The 26,401-nt window shown below is 38.1% G+C and overlaps 2 protein-coding genes across 3 annotated transcripts; both read left to right on the top strand.

Annotated features, from left to right (window-relative positions):
* Positions 1-1,188: 1,188 nt before the first annotated feature.
* gclc (glutamate-cysteine ligase, catalytic subunit) lies at positions 1,189-13,126 on the top strand. Of its 2 annotated transcripts, XM_030771851.1 has the most exons (16): positions 1,189-1,783; positions 3,019-3,131; positions 3,953-4,135; positions 4,704-4,817; positions 5,236-5,294; positions 5,815-5,951; positions 6,112-6,186; positions 6,367-6,483; positions 6,782-6,920; positions 7,603-7,715; positions 8,891-8,983; positions 9,329-9,433; positions 9,536-9,617; positions 9,906-10,015; positions 11,572-11,692; positions 11,837-13,126. In XM_030771851.1, the coding sequence occupies exons 1-16, from the start codon at positions 1,634-1,636 to the stop codon at positions 12,016-12,018; spliced, it is 1,893 nt and encodes a 630-aa protein (XP_030627711.1). In that variant the 5' UTR covers positions 1,189-1,633; the 3' UTR covers positions 12,019-13,126. The 2 variants fall into 2 exon arrangements, with proteins under 2 accessions (XP_030627711.1, XP_030627712.1); XM_030771852.1 differs by lacking the exon at positions 4,704-4,817.
* A 2,595-nt stretch (positions 13,127-15,721) lies between these two features.
* elovl5 (ELOVL fatty acid elongase 5) lies at positions 15,722-25,075 on the top strand. The gene is made up of 8 exons (XM_030771730.1): positions 15,722-15,889; positions 17,198-17,262; positions 18,396-18,583; positions 20,891-20,968; positions 23,529-23,700; positions 24,245-24,369; positions 24,615-24,749; positions 24,896-25,075. Exons 2-8 carry the CDS (start codon positions 17,205-17,207, stop codon positions 25,022-25,024), a joined length of 885 nt encoding a protein of 294 aa, XP_030627590.1. The 5' UTR covers positions 15,722-15,889; positions 17,198-17,204; the 3' UTR covers positions 25,025-25,075.
* Positions 25,076-26,401: the final 1,326 nt, after the last annotated feature.

Here is a 26,401-nt window from a genome sequence, read left to right as displayed (position 1 = left end):
CATTCTCAGAATAGAGGAAAAGGCAAAGTCACGATGAACATCACAGGGACACAATAAAGGGTGTACAGTAATGGATTATTTTAACCTTTGAGATAGGTGGGGGCAGAGAAAGAGAGAATGAGTAGTGAAAGTCAAGTAATGAGCCTGAACTGACTTTGGGATTTATAAGGCATATGCTTTTCTAATGCCTAAGAAATCTCTATACACAGTTCATGTTTTTTAAGAATTCTTACTCTGATGTGTGGTATGTAACTTATTTAAGAGAGAAATGGTTTCCAATCACACTGGTCATTGACACGAAAACAAAAGCAAGGCTGTAGCAAAAGTGTTTTCATCCTGTTATAATTTAATTTCCTGAAAGTTCTTTATTAAAAGTTCATATTAAAAATGATCCCTGGTGGTTTTTGTATGATTCCAATTTCAATGCTTTAGTTTTTCAAAGTTTTACTCCATCATTGGCTCTTCGACCTCTTATTTGGTCTAATTACTCATTTATTTATTTAGGTACCTTACCGTGCGTAATGACTTGAGAATTAACTCGGAAGTATTTAGTAATTCAATCATTTTTCGTTTCAAAAAGTCATATGCAAATAAAAGTTTTCATGTTTTAATTCAGTTTGTTTTTTCATACGCTGTATGGCCTACGCACGAACACATGTAATCACAATCAAACAACGATGCTTCATCCACAATGAGCAACTCAGCAACTCAGGATGCTTTCTAGAAATGCGTGTCCTAAGGTAACATCCTAACAGAGGAAAAAAACGTCTGTAGTAGGGTTAGTTATAGTTCAAATATAGTAGTTTACTAAACAATGTCACGGCGTAGTATAGGACTGATCTTGTTCATTGCATGTGAAACACTGAGACCTAATGCCCCTCTCTTTCATTGTATGTATTGCTTCCTGTCTTAAACCACATCCAAACTTGTGATTATCTGAAACTTGCTGAGAATTTCATTCATCTCCGGTTCCTTACGATGTTTTTTGCAACGTCATGATTACGGCGGCTTGTCTTGAGCACCGTTGTTATGGCTAAACACAGTTTGTTCAACAACCTATCGTTTCCCTGATCGTGGTTGGGAAAGGGTGAGATTGATTGCTGAGTCATAATGTGACGCGCCTCCACCTGACCAGTCACGTGTGCTCGGTAATAGCACAGTGTCTGTAAGGAAAAGGAAAGGCTTGTAGTTGCGCACGGTCACACAGACTATTTAGGACGTGCTCCGCGATATCTATCCGTATTTGCTTTTGCCTACATGCCCACTGTCAGACTTGCTTCAAAATATCGCTGATACAACTTTTATGCGACAACTCTTTGGAGCGAATTTACATAGTATTTAGTTCCGTTTGACAGCGGTGTATGTGGCTGGAAAGCAAGCTTGTGTTTCTAGCTGGAGCGTGGACCATCAGTCGTAACACAACGGGTTTTGAAACAGAAACTGTGTTAAGGCCTTGCTAGTAGCCAGCTAACCGTCTTGCAAGTATAAATTGCATATACTGCTGTATCGTTAGGTCAACGTCTTTTTCAACAATCAGACTTATTCCTTGTCTAGACCGTTACGGAAGTTAGCGAGTAATAAATAAATAAGGTAGCACGCGCCGGTCCTGTGTCAGTGTTTGTAGGTTTGTGCTATGGGCTTACTGTCACAAGGGTCACCGCTGAACTGGGAAGAGACTAGGAAATATGCTGACCATGTTAGGAAACATGGTATCATTCAGTTTCTCAACATTTACAACAAGGTGAAAGATCGACAGAAGGATGTGTTAAAATGGGGCGATGAGGTAAGCAATCACAGACAACCTGATGAATCAACGTTTCATAATAGTTTTGCAGATATGTGCTTGAATAAGCTTTCTGTGCCATTTATCTGTTCGAGGTACTAGCGTAGTGTTATGTAGTGATCTTTGGTTAGAGACCCTTTAAAGTTTTGATTGTCTTTAAACTAGTCTCTCTGCAGGTGCTTTTAGAATGCAGGCTTTTGCTCGACATGTAATGGATGCAGTCTTTCATGGCTAGAATACGAATTCTGTGTACCTAACGTCTGTGAAGACCTCTCACATAGCCTATATACCGGCTTAGTCTTAATTCCATTTCTTTGTATGAAGAGCGGTTATTTTACATTTCGAACGCACCATCATGTTAGAAGGTAAATGCTCACCAAGCGTGCATGCTAATTTTCATGGTCACTGAGTAAAGTATTTAGTAAACTTATCAACTAATCTTATGACTGATTTATTAGTGTGTGAGTTAATGCACATATATCTTTTTTCAGGCGATTGGACTTGTTGATTAATGATTTATCACAGCTTAGCTTTATAACTTATCTTTCCCTCCATATGTAAGTGGGACTTTCAATGTGATGCAATAGACCCCTAATGGTGGCATCATTAAGTGCTATCTGCAGTATTGTAAATGTCGATAGTTAACCTCCAGGGAAAGAAAGAAAAAAACTCGTTACTGCTTATATTCCAAAGTAGGATAAATGAAATATTTTTTCTCATTCTTGCCATATATCTCCTTAACTAACTAGGAGCCATATAACTTGTTAAGTAACTTTGTTGTGAAAATATAATATTAATCATCTACATCAACAGTTCATTTTGGGAAAATTCTCCTTCCAGTTCCAAAAAGTTAAGCTTAAATGTGCTTTTAGCTTGATCATAAGGCCTTCATTTCAAACGTTCAGGAATGTTGTTGTTTTAGCCTAATCCCTTGTACAGACAGTGGATTATATGTTAGTATAATCAAAGTCAAGGAAACACGATTGATGAATTGAAATGGATGTAATGTTGTCACACTGAAGGCAAGAACTGTAAGTTGAACAATGCAGGTATTTTAATAAATACTGCCTCTTATAATTTTTGAAAGATGTGGTACACCTCAGAATTTTTTGATGTTTAAATAAACACCCATTCAAACTACAGAAAGTAGAGTCTGTTCCCACCCAGTATAACCCAGCTGTGTGCTCTTAACCTGTACTGTCATAAATTACAGATGTTGTCTGTGTTTGTTCCAGGTGGAGTACATGTTGGTTGAACTGGACCATAAAAATGAAAAAGCCCGCCTTGCCCTGAATGGAGGAGACGTTTTGGACACTCTTCAAGACAAGGGTGAAAAGATCAACCCAAAGTAAATGATGCCCCATTGTTTTCCTTCCTTTGACAGAGTATTCTAATCATATTTGGCCTAATACGAAAGCCACCCATATTGCTAAAATAAGTGATGTGTTAATTCAAAACAACCATTGTTTTTGTCACAGACACAAATTCAAGAGTCCAGTGTCCAATGCAGACAGCCCAGAAAATTAGTAAAATTTTTGAATACTGAGTTCTCTGAGAATTTTGTCTGAGAATTTCTCTGAGAATATATATATTTATATATATATATATATATACACATACATACATACATGCATCATTATATCATCATTATTTTGCAATGTATACCTCTTCTGTAACCAGTATCTATCTGGCCAAGTGTAACTGTCTTCAATTTTCAGCTTAGTTCAGAATTATGATTAGGTGTTAAAAAAACAATGAACACGAGGAATGTGGCCTTTTTTTGCATGAACGTGTTTTTACAAGCCCCTCCGAGTCGCTGACTGCCCATGACGTTTGAGAGCTGCGCTGCCGACATACCGGTGGCGGTTGAGAATAGGAAAGCTTTGGCATTCCTCATTACTGCCTCTCTGCTGCACATTCTGAAGAGCACCCCTCAAAACACAAACGCACTACCCACAGCATTTTTTCCCCCTGTTGAGATAGTGCCTCGCATCAGATTGGTTGACCGTCACACAAAACACACACTTGAAAGTTTCAAATCACCCAGCGTGAATGCATACTGTTATCTGCCTATGCAAAATGTTTTCCATTTTTCCCAGCATAGGTTATTTATTGTAAAAAGGTTCATGCAAATATTGTAAATATGTGTAAATTTTTATTTTTCTGTAGTCACCCCACCCTGTGGAGACCAGAGTATGGCAGCTACATGATTGAAGGAACTCCAGGTCAACCCTATGGGGGTACCATGTCTGAATTTAACACAGTGGAGAACAACATGGGGAAGAGAAGGAGAGAGGCGTCATCTGTTCTCAAGGAGAATGAGACTCTGTGCTCCATAACAGCATTTCCTAGGTAACTGTAATCAGGAAGGCAATTAAGTCACACCCTACTCAGTCCACCACTAGTTTTGTTGACATTCTCTGTGTGTTTGTGTGTCTGTGTTTTTGCCTTTTTTTTCTTTTAAGTTTGATTTAATGCCACGGCCTGACATCAAATGCAAAGTTTTGCTTTCAGGCATGATTTGTTAAAAATAAATGAACATGATCATCTCAGAATGAAGGCTTAAAATAGCATAGCATTTGAATAGCATGATAAGACACCAGTATATGATTGGTTCAGCTTATCAAAAAAGAAAAGAATGCCGTAAGACAAGACTAGAAACATTGTTTGATCGGGAGTCCAGGACTAAAGTCCTCAGAGCATGTGTGCTGCAGTGGCCAGTCTAGCTAGTCCAACGGCCGTCCCTTGTGGTTGGCAAATATTTTGTTTCACAAAAGGAGTTTTATTGTCTTCACTCCCCATGAATAGAAATCAAAACAAGAAATTGAAACAGCCACACATATTATCTGTAACAATGTGTGTGACTGCGACTGATTAATATAACAATCTCTGTCTAATGTGCATTACAATGTTGTTTCAGGTTAGGCTGTAAAGGTTTTACACAGCCTGAGTATAAACCAACGCCAGTGGAAAAAGGAGTGTCCAAGTCACTCTTTTTCCCTGATGAAGCCATCAACAGGCACCCTAGATTCAGGTGATTAATGTTTGTGGTTGTTCTGCTACATGAAATGCAAATGAAAGAAAACTCACGTTATTGGTTCCCACGTGACTCTTTTCTAAACTGGCCTGGCAACTGAAGTGGATTTTTTTTTAAAGAAGGAATTTGTGATGTGGTTTGCATTAATGCAAATTTAGCTGACATTGCTCTGTTGTGTCCTTTTTTTTTATCTTAATGTCTTTGATGATATTGTGATGTGCTTAAACAAGAGGACCACTGATATTTATCAATAACGTCTTTCCCGATTTAACAAAAAAACCCCAACTAGTAAAGATCTAACTAGTATTATTCAGACAAGGAAATTAGACAGCGCAGATTTGATAGTTCTGTGCACAGCTGTGTTTCAGTATTTGCATTGTACACTTAAAACAGCATGCATGTTACTGTGTTGTAGTACCCTTACCCGGAACATTCGTCACAGAAGAGGAGAGAAGGTTGTCATCAATGTTCCAAGTAAGTGCACTCTACACAGCCTGCTTAATCTACATGTTTTTGTTATGGGATGTGAATATGATGTAAAAACAGAAAGCAATATATGCAAGCTGTAGGAGAATGTTAAGTCTTGGCCTAGGGTTCAGTTTGACCTTGAAACCTGATGCATATGTTGCGGCTGCGTACAATGAGGATCAAATGGTGCTCGCAGTAGCTCAGGTTTCCCCCAGAGGCTGGCATGTTGTGTATGTGAAATGGTGCTTGTCTGGACATATAATAAAGGAGCTTTTTTTCTTCACAATCATGCGTAACTCGGAGGTTAGTCTTCAATGAGCAGATTCTAAAATGAATTACGTTTTTTCAGTTTCTACATAATAAGGAAAGAGTGGCAAATGCTGTTCCTTTCTATACCAACCCACATTCGTGTTTCAGACTGATCTAGGTAATAGGCCTCAGCATACAGAGTTTGTGTTTTTGTAGGTTTTTGTTCATGTGGCTCATGCCTCCAGCATCATCTCATCCAGCGTGTGGCTCTTGTCAGTTTTTAAAGACAGGAACACGCCCTCTCCGTTCGTGGAGACGTTTCCAGAGGACGATGGCGAGGCAGCCAGAGCTGCTCTGCCTGATCACATCTATATGGATGCCATGGGCTTTGGAATGGGAAACTGCTGTCTTCAGGTGACTACTTCTCCCTCAGTGATGGCAGATGCTTCACAGTCGTTTTATTACCAACTCTTTTAAAATGAATATGCAACCACAGGTATTTTACATTAAGGCACTTGCAGGTTTGTAGATTAAAGAGTAACAGTTACTCTCTCCGGTTTCTGTGCGCTTGCAGGTCACGTTTCAAGCTTGCAGCATTAGCGAGGCGAGGTACCTCTATGATCAGCTGGCCACTTTCTGCCCCATTTTGGTAAGATTTTATTAATAAGACCATATGTGTAAAATCTCCTCACAATTTTCACTATATAATTTTGGTAAACGTAGAAAGAGAAGAGCAGTCCAGCTAGACGTTCGGTTAAATTCTTGGCAGTTTTTTGTTGAGTTTGTGTTGGAGGTTTGTTTAAGCGTCAGTTGGTTGTCATGTCCTCAGATGGCCCTGAGTGCTGCCTCACCCTTTTATCGTGGCTATGTGTCAGACATTGATTGTCGCTGGGGAGTTATTTCTGCCTCGGTGGATGACAGAACACGAGAGGAAAGGGGGCTGGAGGTGGGTGCAAGATTTTTAGAAAAACCTGGCTTGTGATAACAGGATGTTTGGCCGGCATTGTTTGCTAGAGTATGGATTTTCTGAAACAAAAGGCTTTTTGTGTTGTCCTGACCCAGCAGGTGGTACAGTCAAGCTCAAATTTCTTTCTCTTATTTTCAGTTCTTTTTTTTTTTGTTGTCGTTGTTGCTGTCGTATTAACAATATTGTCTCAGGATGCATTTCCATATTCGTAAATTTATTAAATTATATGTGAACTGTTTTTGACATCTTGAACATTTTACTTTTTTACTTTTTCCAGCCTCTTAAAAACAACAAATTCCAGATCAACAAGTCCAGATACGATTCCATTGACAGCTATCTCTCCAGCTGCGGAGAAAAGTACAATGACATTGAACTGACAAAAGATGATGAGATCTACAAACAGCTCCTAGATGCAGGTAGGAGAGCTCAGTTCACTATCTGCTGCACAGAAGTCTTTTATTCTAACCTGGAGAATGAACAGGAATAACTGGCAAAGTAGTATACCTAACAGGGCTGATAGAAATAATTAATTTATAGGCCTGCCCTCTCTTTTGTCTGTGATAAACTTGTGAATGACCTGTAAATGGTGTCAGGTAACAGCAGCCAAAGCCTAGATACAACGATTTGCTTGTAACCAAATCAAAGGTGGGTTCTTTTAAGACTGTGAATGTTTTGTGCTTTCTTAGTCTTTTTACTACTTGTTTCTTTTCAGCACAAGTAGCTAAAAAGAAAAGAAGTTGCTTATTGCACAATGCATGAACACACAAAGTCAATTGTTGTAAAAATTTTAATTTGTTTTTTAAAATGGTGACACAACCAAACCTAAATATTTAAGGAAATAACAGTGTTTATGGAGGGAGCATAGAACATCTTCCTTACTGTGTAACTGTGAAGACTTTTGGCTCTACGCACTTACAGCAAGTTAAATGACTGAACCTTCCCATCCCCTGCTTAGCACTGAGAAGAATAATTTAACAAAAAATCAATATCTGGTTCAGTTTAGGCATTCTATTAATATTTCTACAAAGTCTTACAACAGACTTGTTGTTATATCAAAGCCCTGATTTTTGGTTTTTTGGGTTTTTTTTGTTTTTTCAGGTATCGACCATTTGCTTGCCCAGCACATCGCACATCTCTTTATTAGGGATCCGTTATCGCTTTTCGAGGAGAAAATTAACCTGGATGATGAGAATGAATCAGATCACTTTGAGGTACAGAAAGTTTTGCACTTCCACAGCAGACACTTCCCAAATGTTTGGCCCATCTGGCACAGATGAGACCGATGTATAAAATAAACATCCCAAGAAAAGAGCTATATAGTATGCTAAAGAAAATATTGGTACACTGTTACATTTTTTCATTATTGGCACTGTTTTAATTTTCTTCCTTCAGTTCATACATTGTGGCTTTTTGTAAAAAGCCATAACCTCTGAGGAAAAAGACAAAGACCTCCCAAATGAAATGAAAAGAGACAGTACACTTGACCGTTTTAAATTAACCAATAGATAGGAAAATGGAGCTAAAGTCATAAATAAGTCTTCTTTCTGCTGGGGCACTAACTAAATAGTTTTTGAATCATTGAGGTATTGGTTAACCTGCTTGGTATAGGTCACAAATATATCTTTACACCTCCATACACAGTGAGAAAGGAAAATCAAAGGATCAGAGTTTAAAAATTACAGAATGTATTTGATTTGCCAAGTCTCCAAATCTGCAATTAGGCACTGCTTCTCTAGCTAGCGGGCATTCTGAAGGGTTCTGTTGTCCTTTTCAAAGGTAGGATTTGTTGAGCACAATCCTTAAACTACAGGCCTGAGGTTTGCTAAATGACATTCACACTTGGATAGGAACCTGGTGCTATCATTAGAGTAGAATACATAGCACACATGGCAGTTTGTGCAACAGTAATAGCAGTAACAGTAGTAACAGCTCAATTTCTCAACTTTGATCTCACTGATAGGAATGCAGTTCATAAAAGCAGACCAAAGAACATTAAAGATTTGAAAACCTTTGGGGGAGTGATTTAAGATCCTTTCTACTGTAATCTCTGGTCTTGTAAAACATCACAGAAAATGCTTTCATTGTCCTGGCCAGCAGAGGGAGCTCAAGTTATGAAAATGGGAATGCTAATAACTCTGAAACTTTTTTTTAAATTATACATTTAAATTATACATTTATACATGACTGCACTGTAATTTTGTTTCTGTTGAACAACTGTTAAAGTATTCTCTCAGATGTGACAGAATTAAAAAATTGCTCTGGCAGTATTTATCTGTACAGTCTTTCCTCATTCAAATATGGTAATCAGTTTGAATCATCTTTTTAGAAGATTGTAGCTGAGAATGTCCGACATACAAATGAGAACTGTGCCATTGATATGTTTCAGAATCTTCAGTCAACTAACTGGCAGACGATGAGGTTCAAACCTCCCCCGCCGAACTCTGACATAGGATGGAGAGTTGAATTCCGTCCTATGGAGGTACATATCCAGCATATTGAAGAAGCATTAAAGTTTTTTGAAAGAACTATATTGAAACTTTTGCTGCCCCCTGCTGGATGCCAAAATAAAGGAGTGTGTGTTAAGTTAAATGACGTGGTATTGCAGCAGTCTTGCAGGGAGTAGCTCCGGTTGGCATCCATTCATTTTCACAAAACCAGAATTCTGTAAGGTGCAAGTGGATTTACTATAAAGAAGTTATCCGACTAATACTTCCTTTAGAGGGTGTGTTGACATTTTGCCACGTTGTAAGCTTTTGCTTGTTATTGCTTAATTAATCAGTGTATCATTGTGAGTGACAGTGCATGTCTTTGATGTTTTTCCCAGGTCCAGTTGACAGACTTTGAGAATTCTGCATATGTTGTTTTCATCGTTCTGCTCACCCGTGTGATCCTGTCCTACAAGTTAGACTTCCTCATCCCTTTGTCAAAGGTTTGTGTTCGATGTTCAGTTCGGTTTGGTTTGGAGGGTTTTTTGTTTAAGTAATCAAGACTGGAATAATGATCTTTCTTTTCTTTATCAACCATCTCTTAGGTTGATGAAAACATGAAAGTTGCCCAAAAGAGAAACGCTGTTCAAGATGGTATGTTTTACTTCAGGAAGGATATCTTCAAAGGTAAGTCGTCTATAAAATGTTCCATAAAATATTTCATAACAACCAAAGGTGAGTTGTCTGTCAGTGTCCTATAAAATATTTTATAAATCTGAGGGTGGCAGTGAAATATCTGCCCCTGCATGTTGTGTTATCTCAGAGCTTAGAAAAAACAAGATTAGAAAATTTAGAAGCAAGATTGCATCTCTTTATTACAGAGCAGAATTTTGGTGAGAATATTTTTTGGGGAAAATATTTTTACATGGTTTTTACATTCTCTAAATTTCTCTGCCCATGTACATTTTTCCAAAGGTTGTAACCCTGTCTTGGACACCAGCTCAGCGGCTCAGAATGGTGTTGAGAATGACAGTGACCATGAGGAGTACACTCTGATGAGTATTGACACCATTATCAATGGCAAGGTAATTTTCTCTCTCAATGTGTACATCTCAGAAACTAACACAGGTAAGTGTCAAACTAACTCGCCGTGTTTGACGTTAGAACCACTGGAGCCCTTGAACAACTGCATCCACCATTGTAGTCTTACAGATTGCCGATATCGAAAATGGGTAAAATATTCTTCAGTATGCATATGAAAATTGATGCAGTTGATAATAAGTGACATAATGACATTATGCTTATATGAGTTTGATAACATATGTTCTCCGGGACAGCTTACTAATGCTAATCCTTGCATCCTTGTGAGGTCTGTCTTTTGCTACCAGTCATGTAGGACTTTACATCTCAATCAGCAGCAACTTAATCATAACTTTATACTTCTAAAATAAGATGTGCAGCAATTATTTGACAAGTTATATCAAAATTAATCTTGGGCAACAAATGAAAAAAAAAACGTGAAATGATGTAGCTCCCAGGGTCAGATAAACTTGCCCATACCCAGTTTAGATTGGTTGTGTTGTTTAGCTTTCAGACTAGGGCTAGAAGCTTGCAAATTTGAATAAAAGCTAATGAAGTTTAAAGGAGAGAATCCCAATACAGTGTTGTGCTGCATGATGGAACTGTATTCTGTCATCATCGTGATATGAATTTCCACAGGTAGAACGTTGTGAAGTGGTGCAATATCAGACCGCCCAAGCTTAAGCACAGAAGATAAAGCAGGAAAGCTGAGGGAGTGGCACAGAGCAGAGGAATAGGCCTGCTCTGATATTACCCTCACACAAGTGTAATTAGATGAGATGAGCAGAGAACTGCACACAAGCCATGTAAATCAGTCAAGTAACAAACCACTAAAACGTATAGTTCTGGGGGAAAAAAAAATTGGTACCAAAGAGGGAAAGTACATCCATCTCATCTCATATCACCATCACAATATCCAGCAAGAATATCTCACACATTGCACATTTTGTCCATACTGTGCAGCCCTAATAGAGTACCTATGTACAGAATAATCAAACTGGTACTTCCAGATAGATTGACCTCTACAATCATGTTCACGCATAGGAACATTCTAACAAAGTTAAACCTGAACATACACAGATTTCAAAAATATTACAGAAGCAGAGCCATGTGGATTTTATTTCAGTAGTCTGGAAATTAGAGAATTAAAGGGTCAGAGTGACCACCTTGGCACTTCTGTTGTCAGGCCCTGCTTAAGTTAATCAAATTTGCTTGACATGTATAGCTACCATTGGCATTTTAATATGTAATTTTGAATCATATTTCACTTTCTTGCTTTTTTTTTTTTTTGCTAGTTGTGTTTAGTAATAGTTCTGCTGCAAATGTTAAGTCTGTATAGAGAAAATAATTTGGGTCTCACTGCAAGGGCTGTTCACCCCTAAAACAAGTCAGGATCACCTGTGTTCTAATGAGCTTTCTCCAAAATACTTTAGCTCCACAGTATTCAGAGTGTGACTGAGATTTCTAACCCATCTGACTCATTAGATATTACAAGTTGGCTGCTCACAGCTCTTCTAGCCCATAATGTATACATAGTAATAGAGTAATTTACTGTCTCCAGGAGGGAGTGTTCCAAGGGCTCATACCTATTCTGAACTGCTACCTGGAAAACATGGAAGTGGATGTTGATACAAGATGCACCATCCTTAATTACCTGAAACTCATTAAGAAACGAGCCTCAGGTATGTAAAACAAGCATTTAACAGCTTCATTCCTAACAATTTAATACTTCTCTAAGAGGTGAGTTTGAATTGAAGTTTCAGTTAATATTCATAGTTGAATAATTTATGCATGTCTGTTTGTGTTTCATTTGTTTGTGGACACAGGAGAACTGATGACCATGGCAAAGTGGATGAGGGAGTTTGTTTCAAAGCACCCTCAATATAAGCAAGACAGTGTGATCACAGACAAAATTAACTATGACCTCATACAGAAGTGTGACCACATTGCAAAGGGGGAAGAACGTTGTCCCGAGCTCTTCGGAGACCCCGTCAGCAGGGGTAAATAAGAACCTCATAACCACTTAGAATAAAGAGATGAATGTCTGTCTTTACCAAGGGCCTTTTGCATGAAAACAAAAAAAAAAAACCATGACCAAATACATGGATAGACAAATAAACAGTGGTCCAAACAATTTGAGTTTTTAGAAAGCAAATTGCATGTGTGGATTGCAGTGGTCAGCCAGACATGCATTGTGTATATAAATAAAAGAGATTTTTATTATTCAAATTATTTTAATAAATTTAAAGAACAATAATGTAATTGCAATCAGATGTGTACATATTTTTTTTCCTCTGTTCATGGCAAACAAATATAGCTTTTGGTTTGTGAAATTATGTAAATGTAGCAAACACTCAATTGTACATTAGAAGTATTTTCACCGTTAAAATGTAATGTAAATACTGTACTTCTATTAGACAGACTAACAAGTGTACTTTCATCACTGAATGGCTTTTGTCAGGTTTTCTTGTTCTTTTTTTTCTAAATGGCTAAATTTGCTAACAATCTGCATTGTACTGAGACTGAATCTTCTACAGACTACTCTCTGTTCTCATAGTTAGTTGACTAAGTAGTAGCATGGTTTAACTAGTTTGGGTGGAGGTGAATACTTGGAACAGAGCACAGAATTCCACTTTGAACCAATCTGTGTATAGCACCGACCTAATCATGTTTGGAAATGTAAGGTGTGTTGTATGGTTCATTAATACGTGTACTGACATAGACTGTAACCTTGTCTGCTTCCATTTTCTGCCTTTGTCCTATGTATCTTGAACTGAAGAGGAGACCCTTAGTTATCAGAAAGTTTAAAAGGAAATTGCTCATATTTAAGTTTTTTTTTTGTTGTTGTTGTTTTTTTTTTAACTTAATTTGTGATCAGTTGGCTTTGTTATACTCATTTAATTTAGTCAAGTTCATTGAAATGTGGGTAACTATATTCTGACTAACGATATTCAGCTTTTCCTAAACATAACCAAACTGACTGCAAGATTAAAAAACAAACAAACAAACAAAAAAAAACACTCTAGTGTTTTACAGATTCCATGTTTGATTCATTTGCCACACTGGTGTTACGCTAATGTATTTCAAACATCTGCATTATGGTTTCTAATAAAGATAAGTGGTTACTGTATAAACCACATATTGGATCCTTGTTTGTCTAAATCGTGGCGGAAATTTGAATGGTTGCGCGCGCCTATAGGCCTTGTGTATATCCAACGATTTGCACGTTTCCTATTAAATCGCCATACTGATTGTGCACTCTGTAACGAGATTCATGTCCCATCACGTTAAGTCTCTGAATCTTTTGCACATAAAAATGGGCGTGGCAGTCCACAGTAACCCCCTGGGTGTCGTTCGTGTTCTTTCCAGCCAAAAGGATCGAAAATGCAGCTGGAAGTTTGGGACTGAACCAAAATAGCTCAGACAGAATCTTCAGAAGCCTTTTTCTATCAGCTATATATCAGTGTACCCCACAGTAACGACCTGGGCTCCGTTTTGGTTTTTAAAAGTTTCAAGGACATTGTTTGGGACAGCCCGTTGCCCAAGGGTTACAGAAGCGGGCTTGTGACCGAAAGGTCGCCGGTTCAATTCACAGGAAAGCATCCACAGCTTAAGTGCCCTTGGGCAAGGCACTTAACCCCCAACTGTGTGCTCACTACTGGTGTGTAAGAATGGGTTAAATGCAGAGGTCAAATTCACTGCTCACAGTGTGTGAGATAACGGCCATCTAAAATTAATTTAAAATAAAAGCACTATGTGGAACATTTCAACCGACTCTCGAGCAAAGGCGGCAAAATCAGAGATCAAAGAAGCACAATTTAGGTGATTGTGAAACTGATAAACCTGTGGATGAAGTTCAAGCCAGAAAAAAAGTTAATCTTATGTGGCCTCGGCCATGCCACTTCCAACAAAAGAAAATATGTTGAGTTGCAAAACGCAAATGTCACGGTATAAAGGTCGGTGCCAAAAAGTTCATTGCTACGCCGCACATCCTCATTATTCAGTTTCAAGCTCTGATCACAAAGCCCACCCGTGGATTTTTAGGTTTAAACAATAATGAATACCTAAGATGTATTTTCTTGATTATTCATCAGACATAACAATATGCTTTGTAATTTGATAGGAAGTAGGCCTCCATTGAAGGGAACATAGTGAAATATTAATTTCATCAGTTTAAACTTTCTCCAACTGTCTCCATATCACCGACCTGTAAAAGTTTGCGTAGATGTGCAATGAAGTGAGCACGGAGGTGTTTACATTCTGACGTCACATTTGTTCGTTTATTTTATACATCCTAAAATCTGCGTGGGAAGTGGCGTACCTTACATATCGTTGGAGAGAAAGTTGTGCAAATGTCACCTTCCCATATGAGGCCTTTCGTCTCATTGTGGATAGAGTCTGCGGTGGAAGAGCAAAACCATTTTTCTTTACAAAACAAACAAAACAAACAAATTTTTCTTTACAAAACACCCCATACTCAATCTTTTGTTCAAGTAAGGCCACTTTTCTTTGTAAACGGTTAAGGCGTATGCCTTTGTTCCACATTAACATTTACTACCAGCAATAAAGTCATCAGCAAAAGGCACATTTATACCTCGTTGTAGAGTAGGGATTGTTTGAGCTAAAATAAAATTGCAAACAGCGAGCCCTTGATGGAATGATAGCTTTCCTAAGGGCAAATGCATTTTGTCTGAAGACGGGGAGAGAAAAGCATTTTAGGACTGAGTGTGGGTTTCGGCCAGTTTTCTTTCAGTAAGAAAGAAGCAGTAGTATGTGAAGAAAATGGCTGGTCACAGTAAAAAGCAGTTTCACTTTCCCTGTTGCTTCTGTCATGCCTCTTCTCATTTTTTGACCAGTGTGATGCAGGTGTAATATGCTACATCATCACTTGTTCGTCCGTAAAACATTATCAAAGGTTACGCAACAGGTAGCTTGTGCTTTGCATATGTTCTCACTGCAAGACATGTCATAGTTCACAGATCTGAGTATGGTCTTCTCACACAATTCACAGATGTGCTAGAATCTAATATTTCTCTCCTTAATAGCGTTCCCGTGAGTTTCATCAGGCCCAAAAGAGGGATAAATAATACCGTACAAGGAAGTGGATTATAACTTCTGGTCTACTGGCACGTCACGCGTGGTCCATCCCTCTCGCAGCTACATGTGAGCGATGTTGTGATTGGCTCACTGTAACTCCAGATGAATCGGGTGACTATGCCCAAGGGAGTGTGAACGCCTGGTGAACATGACGTTTTTGCATGAGCTCTAACGTTACCGTTACACTGCTTGTTCAAGCTAAAAGAACTCAAAATAATAGCAAGATAAGAAAGTAAATTAGTTTCACTACATAGTTTTTGCCATAGTCGGTCTGCAGATAAAGTTGCAATTAAGCGTAAAAAGCAGACTCAAAGACTTACATGTATTACTGGACAAACTGCAATGCTAATGATAAATACAGAAAAAATCCTATTGTAAAGGCTTTTAAAAAATTCGCGAAAAAGGTAGTGAACTGTAGTCAGTTTCTGGCTGTAATGCGAGATAAAGTTGTGTCTGGAATCCTACGATTTCTTGTAACGTCACAGAAACCGTCAAGGACGGTGAAAACTGTTTATTGCTAAGCAAGGTACGATTAGGATGCGATCATATAAAACAAACTTTACTGCGGTCTCATAGACTTTAGACTATCGCATTATACTGGCAGAAGGTTGCGATCAGTGCGATGATGCGAGGTCTCCCCACCAGTTATAGGTACCGTCACTTGTGACGTTGAGAATACGGGGACACTCAGTTCATATAGTTATCCTGTTTCCACTGACCCAGCAGGAGTCGAGTCGACAGTGCTGCTCTCGGATTCAGCAGTCAAGGACACGTCTAAAGAGGTGAGACGAAATCCTTGATGCATAACATACCACTTATTTAGAAGTGACTGAATTAGCCAAAATTATTTTGCATTTGTTGGTCTCCCGATATTTCTTTACGACCGAATAGCTGATCTTAGATTTGCTTTCTCTGTCATCACCAATGCTGAAACCTCAAGCCTTACGGTTGGGATAGAAGAGTCGCGTCATGCTGGAACAGTGAATGCGAATGATGTTAGCGTTCTGGTGCTTACGATTTCATTTGATAAAGATCATGTTCTGCGTATCTAAAACTAAAAAGTAAACGAAATATATTTTCCTTTTCCACAAAGAATATTCGACTAAGTTTGCCGACAGCGGTTTTAAACCGAGAAAAAGCTCTTATTAAACTGCGAAACGAGTAACGGTGACTGAGTAGCGAGTCAATCTAAGTCAAACTTGTCCTACAATATCATTATGGCCATATATTACTCAAATAATGATTCTCATCGACACACTTGATAGAGTCCTGCTAGCAGCATAACATTTTAGAAATTTAAGCAATTTGGATATCTGCAACTTCAATCAATTGACATTAAGTAAACCAACTTGCTTACTTTTTGGGGGACAAGTCAGATCATTAGCCGTGATGGTGGAATATTGCATAATTTGACAGATGATGATGTCGTCTTTATAATCATGGTTTTGAATAAACGATTTTATTGGTGAATGGGAAACGGTTAAGTTTATCTTTTTAAGGCCATTTCTTAATTTATCTCTAGTAATCACATTGTTTACAATGATGGAATCAGAGTTGCTAGAAATGAGAAATCTCCATGCGTTTATGTGCAGTCTACTGTGATGATATAAAGAACCTTATTATAGGTTTGTTTTCATTGCTCAGAGAGTGGACACCCTTTTGGAGTGACTTTCATCAATATTTTTAAGTCTGCATACGTCAATAAGGCGATGTCGGGCGATCCTTATTAAAGTCACTGTTTTGATGGGTGCTCTCAAACGTGTTGGAAATTCATGGATTGGAAAGTCATGAGTAGAATTCTGAGCTAGTAGATAATGACTGAGAAACTGTCTTTGTCATAGGTACTCTTGCTCAGTCATATGGGGTAAGACACCGCAATGATATGAGGTCCATTGCAAGGTCTGGTTGAATGACTTTCAGCTGTCTGTGAACTTAGACCTGTAGTCTCAGTGCAGAGCCAGACTGTGTCCCCAGTGTTTTATAATGTATTTTGATGATCATTAAGGATATTTTATAGCTTCTTATCTCAAAATTAATAGGCAATTAAAGTAATTGGATATGATAAACTTTAAAAATTTTTGTATTCACAGGCTTGAAATGGAGACCTTTAATCAACACCTTAACGCATATATCGACTCATGGATGGGCCCTCGTGGTAAGAACATGATGAATTCATGAGTTCATAGAGTGAACCTTTTATGTTAGTATTAAGGGAACTGAGAAAAGATACCACTCTGAGATTTCATGTCAGTACATTGGGATTGCAAATTAGGTACTTTTAATTGCATAGTCTAGTTGTTCAGTATTTAGGGGCCAGATATCCTTGTTAATCAAGCATCTCTAATGGTAAACGGATTTAATGAGAATTATTTCACAGTTAAGCTTCTTAAAATGCTGGTCAAGAAATGACCAAGTAGCTTTCTTTGCTCAAGTTCATTAGAGTAATACTGAACAAAGTATTTGTAATTGAAATGATTTCACATGTCAGATCATCAGAATTCTCCTTTTGACTTCCCTGTAACATGCACGTGGTAATTGTGCTGTTTCATAATCAATTCACTCTCAGATTTGTAGTAATTGGTACTAGGTTAGATACAGTTTATTACTAGATTTGGATACTTCTAGCAGGCATTGTAGGATGCCATTGTTAATCATTTTTAGATATGTTTTTGTTCTTTGGCTGAGTTACAGAATATCAAGGCATTGATTACCAATATGGTTTATTTTAAAAGAAAAGAATAGGACACTATCAAATCAGAGAAACTAACCAAAAGCAACCCCCCACCCAAAAAAAAAAAATTGTGGAAAGGAGAAAAGCAGATGCACCACTGCATTCTCAAAGGAGTGCCTAACTGTGTTGTGGATTTCAGTGTTAGAGGCTGTGATGTAATGTGTGGTGATATAATACCATGAAGGGTTTAAATCATCATTTTTCAAATTGTACTTCCTGTTCTTTTGGCTTAGAGCAAATGTTGAGTGAAAAGTGATGGGTTATGCTTTTCACCATATTGTCACATCTCATTACATCACATAAGGTTGGAACCCGCAGTTGTTGCTTCACCGCTTTATAATATTGTGTTTATCTGTTGTTTGCCTATGTCCATTCTTCTACTAGATTGCCTTGTATTTTGTTGTGTATAATCTCTTTTACTGCGGTGTGGTTTCTAGAACCGTCTTCAGTGGCTGACTTGCTGCAGCAGTCAGGACAGAACAGGCAGTTGGAATTACACTGCTCGTCAAGAAGACACAATGAAGATGTTTATCTGTTTCCTTATTTTCACATTTCAGATCCTCGAGTTCGTGGATGGCTAATGTTGGACAATTATCCCCCAACGTTTCTGTTTACGGTTTTATATCTCCTGATTGTTTGGAAGGGTCCAAAGTATATGAAGGACAGACAGCCATTCTCCCTCAGAGGTGTCTTGGTGGTGTACAATCTGGGCCTCACTCTCCTGTCCCTCTATATGTTCTGTGAGGTAGGCCAATAGCTCCACACTTACTTTGGACAGAGGTCCTCACATAGAAAGTCATGTGTGCACGTTGATTGGAAGCTAGAGGCATGTGTGGAATTGCAGTATATTTTTTTAAAGGAATCAAAATATTTAATTTATTAATATGAATATGGTTGGCACATTACAAGTTAAAGTGTTGGTCATGACAGGGCTTGTCTTTAGGCACAAAACAAAAAAAAAAAAGCTTTTCTTTCTCATTCAGTTTAACTTCAGCTCACCCGCAAGGAAGTCACACTGGTCTGGTCTTTTTAATCTTTAAATCTTTTTTTACCTATTATCTTAATTTTTTTGTTGTTGAAATTTTAACATTTCACGGTGAAACCTGACACAGCTTAGTCCAAAACAGAGCTGATGTGTGGACAGCTGGATTCTGACAAGCTCATTGTTTCAGAAAACACATCATGGTTTTTACTCAACTAGCACAACCCAGTATTGTTATCTGGGGTCATCGAGGGGCTGTTTCAATGTCCTAGTTTTCCAAAAAGCCTGATTGTTGCATTGGTTGGTGTGGTGTTATAAGTTTTCCAAAAAGCCTGATTGTTGCATTGGTTGGTGTAGTGTTATAAGTTTTTGTCAAATAAGAACAATACAATACATCATTTGTCTAAGGAATCTGAGTTAAATTTTGATTCAAATCTTCAGTCTCACTATAAGTTACATCCACTGGCAAAGATTATAGCATTCATATTGTTTTTGAATATACATGTGCATATTGAAACTTAAAAGCCCTCTTTGGCCTCTTAACTTTTTCACGTCAAATTCACTCCACTGTTGCACACAACGCAAAACTAACGAAGAAGCCCGATGTCTGAATGATCAGCAACAAGAGAGTTATTTCCCAGTCATTTTATGATCAATATCTCTCTAAACTGTTTCCTGGTATGCAAATATTATAAAATATACTCCTGTTATATTTGTCTTACTGTTGGGTGAGTTAAAAACTGAAAGCTAGAATAAGAGAGGAGGTTTCAGTTAGAACTGTTTTCTCCTCTTCCTCTGAGTTGAAGGTTGTCAAGGCTTATGAGCTGTCATTGCTCTTCAGTTGATTAGATCAGCTTCTTTCCCCAACTGTTTTCTGAGTCAGCTCTATGCCTGCTATGTGGTGTTTTATTCTTTTATTAGCATGCTGTCATGCTAACAGAGGAGCAACAACTCATGCACTGTTGGAATATTTCCTCCCTTTGTCTATTACATATTCTACAAACAATATTCTCTCTATCTTTCTCTCTCTCTCTCTCTCTCTTTTGTTTTTTGTTGTTGTTGTCAATGAAGACTGTAGCTGTAACATTTACCCTCCACATTAGAAAAATAAACAGCACATTTATAAGATTCTATCACTTAACTCCAGAACGTTCTTTTGAAATCCAGAGATATGAAATCAGAGTGAGGAAACTAAAAAGCTGCATTTTAGGATTACACAGTTGAGCAATAGTGCATGTCTGGCCAGGCTGCAGCCATGCTAATGTTAAGCCAGCTCTCCACAGCTGTAAGGGGAACGGTGCCAGATTTCTGTTAGGACACACCATGGTAGTCTGTCTGATAAACCCAGAAAGAGGGTAAGCGAGGTTGTACTTAAACTGTTTTATTTCCCAACAGTGAAGAGATAATTGTAAAAAGATGTGAGACAGATCTTGCCATGTGGATTCCTTGTAAAGCAACCACTTTTACTATAGTTAACATACATATTCTTATCATATTTTTGGGATTGTTCAAATTATTGTAGGAAGACCTTTTTATTTGGGGCCCAAATCCTTCTGACATTTTTTGTACTGTTCTTGCTGAAAAGGGCTCTGTAATTTAATTTAAGCCAGAGGCCAATCAAAGCATAGTCTTTTTCTTCTTTCCTTATTTGGTTTGAACAGGCCCTCATTCAGCAGAGCTATTTTGGAGTATTTTGAGGGTCAAAGAATGCAGCTATAACACAATAGACAGTGAAGAAGAACAAATTCACAAGAGGATTCAGCACAGATAGTGTGTGAAACACCAATTGATCATGGGATAAAATAGGAGTGTGCTGCTGTTTTTAGCGGTCAGCGTGTCTTTACTTGTTCAAACTGTTACTCAGTTCAGAGCTTTTCCAAGATTGTGTGAGTGGTGGTGACTGATACTGTGCAGATGCAAACGTGGATGTGAGGAAATTATATACAGGAAAAGGATGATAACAAAAACAACTCAGTTATGAATGTGAGGCATGGGAGGTCACAGCACAATACTCAAACTAAGTGTAATGACATTATAAGCATTGTAAATGCACTGTTCTTCTTTTTGCAGTTAGTCAGTTCTGTGTGGTATGGTGGATACAACTTCTTCTGCCAGGATACGCGCAGTGCTGGAGAGTATGACAATAAGGTAAATCTGCAAGAAAATCATTTTTAAACTAGCGGAGCTGAAATGTGATTTGTCATTTGTCACAGCTCAGTGTTTGCACAAGTTTGTGATGCGACTGGGTTGTTTATTGACATATTAAAAAAATTTATTAGCTTTAGCGTAAGCTAACCTTGTTTTCCAGGCCTTAATTAGTAGCTTTTGAAAGATTAATGTAAATACTTGGATATACACTTGCCTTCCAGCAGTGACTCTGGGCAGTCCAGATGTTGCTGTTTTGGAGTGACTAGATCAGATGGCCTCAAGATTTCATTTACAATCACTCATTTTGTCTCAAGCTGAGGTTGTGGCATGGTGTAACCTGCATGCATTTCATCTAAATAGCTTTTTTTCCATGTTTAATTTAATTGCTCTGGAAGTAGTAATGAGCCTTTATCGCAGTTTGTTCGATCTATTCCTAGCAAAGTCTTATTAAGACAACAGTACAGTAATTAAACTTGATACAGTGACTGTACTGTTGATCTGATCTCAAACCTCTGAATTCATTAAGTTGACTGATCCCACGTCTTTCTATTTTATTTGGTCCATTTATTTTATTAGATAAACTGGATCCACAAAGCATAAAATGCATGTATGTTACACAAATCTCGCCTTAAGACAGTCATTCTATGACATACACTACACTGTAATCTCGATTTGAGCTCATGTTTTTGGGCTCAATCCTGATCCAGCCAGCTTCATTGTGTCACCGGTCTTGACAGGAAGCTGACTCATTCACTAACAGTCAAGATCACAGGAAATTCATGTAACACCTAGGACTGTCCTGGTGAAGGAATTTCCCCTTTGGTGATTTAGGGTGGCTCAACGGTGCGATATGCAGTATTAACGCCATTTTTTCCTTCTTTTTTTTTTCTTCTCTTTCTCTTTCTTTTTTTTTTTTTTTTGAAAAGTACTGCATTTATCCTGATTTTAGTGCTATATAAATAAGCTTTATTGTTAGGCTATTATTAGGTATACTGTTGCTTTTTAAATGATCAAGGTGACTCAGTTTTAAAATGAATTAACAAAAACAACAAACAAAATACTTCGTTATTGTATTAGGGGTGGGCAATCTGGCCAAAAGATTATCTCGATCTTTCAGGGTAGAATCACGATCCACAATCTGAATCACAATTTTTCTCACCTCTTTTAAAACGTAGACTAGTTACAACCAAACTATAAATAGTTTTGATGTTTTTTATTTGCATCTGATTAAAGATTAAAAATTCTCCTAGCAAAACAAAAAGCCATAGGGCCCTTCTATTAGGAGGTTTACTACTTGTTCAGAGTTAACTAACTCAGAGGGCTTTTCACACTGCACAGTTGACCCAGGGGTAACTTAGCCCCTTTTCACACACACATTGTGAACCCAGGGTTAAGATGGTTCTAAGAATGATTTTAGCCCTGGGCTAAGTGCAGTGTGAAAAGCCCTTCAGGGGATAACCCTGCTCCGGAGCAGGGCCTGCAAGCCCTAGGCTAAAGTCAGGGTTAACCCACTTTGGAATGTGCCATGCGAAAGCTTTCTTAGCCTGGGGCTAAGAAGGTTCTAAGAATGCTTTTAGCCCTGGGCTAAATGCAGTGTGAAAAGCCCTTCAGAGTTTTCACTGAACCCGTATTCTGGAATACCCCCAAGTAGTGCATTCAATGAGCATTGTCCTAATTGTGTCACATCCAATCAGACTTTTGCTTAGTTCAGGAAGAGAAGGAAAGTTTGGACAGCACTGTTATTTATTTATTTAATGATGCTATCTGTACAATTCCTCTGAAAAGTAGATTATATGTCAAATTAGGATCGCCCACCCCTATTTTTAATGCAGAACACAGAAGGGATATGTCAAATTAGGATCGCCCACCCCTATGTTTAATGCAGAACATAGAAGGGATACGAGGCAATAAGAATACAAAGTAAGCTGTACGCAAATGATTTATGCTAAATGTTTTAAGTGCAAATCTACGCAACCCCTGGGCCATTAGCAAAAAATATTAGGGGACATGAGGAAAAAAAAAATTATCGAAGGGTCTCCTGCACACAAGAAACTATTTAAATTTTAATTTCTCAACCGAAATAGTTTCTTGTGCGCACACATCAAAGTATTAAACAAGAAGGGCCTAGCCTCATGAAAAAAAGAGAAACGTGAACACAGCGGTTGTGGCAGTTACTTGCCATCCCCTGCAGTTGGCTTGTCAATAGCGCGGTATTGCGATATTGCGGTTATCGCAACAACCCTACCACTGCCCCCCCCCCCCCCCCCCATCCCCCAGAAAATTTCATAATTTAAGCCGCAGTAGTAGTACTTTTGCTAGGTTGGCACATCTGACTGACTTACAAAAAAGAACATAAAGACCTGCTCAATTAATGTTGCAATAAATGTAATAAATTCACACATAGAATGCCGTAAGTGTGCTCAGAAAAAGCTGAGGGTACAGGTGACCGGAGCTTTATTCATCTCACCACACCATGTCAAACACCACGTACTGCGTTGTGACGCATTTTGGATAATCTTGATTTGTTCTTGACCTTGCTCCATGTCTCCTTTGTTCCCAGATCATGAATGTGCTGTGGTGGTATTACTTTTCCAAACTCATTGAGTTTTTGGACACCTTCTTTTTCATCCTACGGAAGAACAACCACCAGATTACTTTCTTGCATGTCTATCACCACGCCAGTATGCTCAATATATGGTGGTTTGTGATGAACTGGGTACCATGCGGTCACTGTAAGTGTTTTTAAAAATAACTTGCCGTCTCATCCACTATGCACTCTGAGTAATTCAGACACACAAAAAACAAACCCAAATATGCCACAAATGGTAGAGTTACTTGACCACGCACCAAGAACGATGCATAATTCTTTACTGTGGCTTGTTCTGCTGCAGACAGCAATGTTTATATTTCATAGATCCGGGTCATTATTCAGAGGGGCTGCTGATACCTAACTCCTATGACAAACATCAGTCAGTGGCTGAATGATTTGGACATGCTTGGCTTGTACACGTTTCAAGGATAAAGATGCTTGCTTATTTACTTCCATAATCATTGACCTTCTAGGTTGCAATATTTGTTTAACTGAGGACATAATGTTCTAGAATGGAATGCATTGACTTTGTGCTTTCGAACACTGGTATTGCTAGACCGCTCAGAAGGAGGGGTGGAGGAGAAGAATAAAACACTGTCTTTGAGCTGCCTGAGTATCACTTCTTGTACTGAAATTGAGTCTGTGCCAGATGAATCCCTCATGTCCTCTTTCTGCTGTTTCTTCAGCATATTTTGGAGCCACCCTCAATAGCTTCATCCACGTGCTGATGTACTCCTATTATGGCCTTTCGTCTATCCCGGCCCTGCGCCCATACCTCTGGTGGAAGAGATACATCACGCAGGGCCAACTGGTGAGACACTTGACACTGGAAAATCTCTTCTTAATGTGCTTTGTTATGTTGCAAAACAAGTCAGAGACAAGTTTACCACAAATTGTTTTTGTGTATAGTCCATTAGAAATATATTATGACTGTTATTTTCTCTCTTTTTCATAACATCCCATATTTGTTCATGGTAAAGCAACGCAGTGTAGAAACTTATGGAAGATTCAAAATGATGCTTATGTATATATATTTTTTCCTCTGTTCTCTTACAGACCCAGTTTGTTTTAACTATGTCTCAGACAACATGTGCTGTGATCTGGCCATGTGGTTTCCCAATGGGCTGGCTATATTTCCAGATATCCTACATGGTTTCTCTTATTGTCCTTTTCACAAACTTCTACATTCAGGTGAGCCAATGTGTTGTTTTAATTATGCTACCATACTCTAAGATGTAATCTGTTGAATCTGTCCTTCATGTTATATTATGATATGAGTTAATGATGTTTACAGTTTGAATAATAACAAACAATGTATTTCTCACCATTATTTTTAGACCTACATGAAACAAGGAGCTTCACAGAAAATTGGTTATCAGAATGGATCTCTAGCTTCTGCAAATGGCTATTCCAATGGGGTGACACCCACAGAGAATGTTAAGCACAGGAAACCCAGGGCGGATTAACATATTGCAAGAATTCTGACACAATCTCCAACGGTAGTGTGTATATATATATATATATATATATATATCTATATATATATATATATACACACACACATACATATATGTGTGTGTGTGTAACATTTCCCTGAAAGTAAAGTAGGATTTCATATCAGTGAAATGCAATAGAACAACCTAGTTTAGCCTCTGTAGACAAAAAAACAAAAACAGAACAAAACAAAAAAAATGCCAAAGCCATCTGAATCTTCATGAGATTCCTAACATTTTGCACACCACAACCTATTATTCATATTGAATTAAAATTCATAGAATTAAGGGAAGGGAAAAAAGGGCTACAGTCGAAACAAGAAATGAAGGCCTTAGTGGTCAATGTCGTTCAGGACATCTGTGCTGAAAATCGTTAGGAGAATATTTTTATGAAGTAACCTTTAGGTTTCAACTGTTTGTTTAAAACATGGCTGATAACACTCAAGGTCTTAATCTGGCTTGTCTTATATGGGTGTACCTGAACAAGTGTAAACAGTCTTCCTTTCATCAATAAAGTACAACAAACATACTCTGATGCTGGCATAAATCGTAGGACAGAACTTAAAGCATTAAAGCATAAAATGAAAATGAACTGTCCGGCAAAGTGTGGAATGGCTATTTGAATTCCGAGCTTTATTTGTATTCCACACTTTTGCTACAACCTACGCTTTAGCTAATGTACATCCACAACAGCTGGAGGGTTATATAACTATGCATACTTTATTTTGGAATCATGCACTTTTTAATTCTCAAAGTCTTATTTTAAAACTGAATTTGAAAACTAATTTTTTGTCAAGAAATACTGAACCAATCGCAGACATCAATTGAGATACCGGAGTAGCGTTCCCGCACTTTGAACTGAAGGAGTATTCCACACAACTTCATCAAAACATACACAGTTTATTTGATGAGAGAATGGTTCAGCAAATGTAAATGAATGTACACATTTTAAATGCCTGGCTTTGGAAGACTGCTGTTCAAAACTCGTCTCATTGCTACTGAAACAGTACTGGTCATGTTTTCATGGCTGTGGTCATTGTGATTAATTTTCTGGATCAGTCGTAAATGCTTGAAAGTCATTTATGTTAAGATTGCCATGCCATGCTTCACATCTCTTCAGATGTCTTAGACCTCCAGCAGTGCTGAATGTAGCATGCTGTTAAACCCACAAAACTGCATGAGAAGTGAGATCTGGCAATATTACCAATCTGTCCGCAGAATGCACTAATACAAGCTATTTCAAGCTTTTCATTCTGTCATTCAGACCACGAGCCCCAGTACTAAAATATACTAAATTTATAAAGAGTCCTAGTTTTTCAAAAGCCTTTTCAAGAGATATGAAAATACTTA

Source organism: Chanos chanos, chromosome 4 (assembly GCF_902362185.1).
Source record: "Chanos chanos chromosome 4, fChaCha1.1, whole genome shotgun sequence".
Taxonomy (NCBI): Eukaryota; Metazoa; Chordata; class Actinopteri; order Gonorynchiformes; family Chanidae; genus Chanos; species Chanos chanos.
This window is presented reverse-complemented; position numbering and strand designations above follow the sequence as displayed.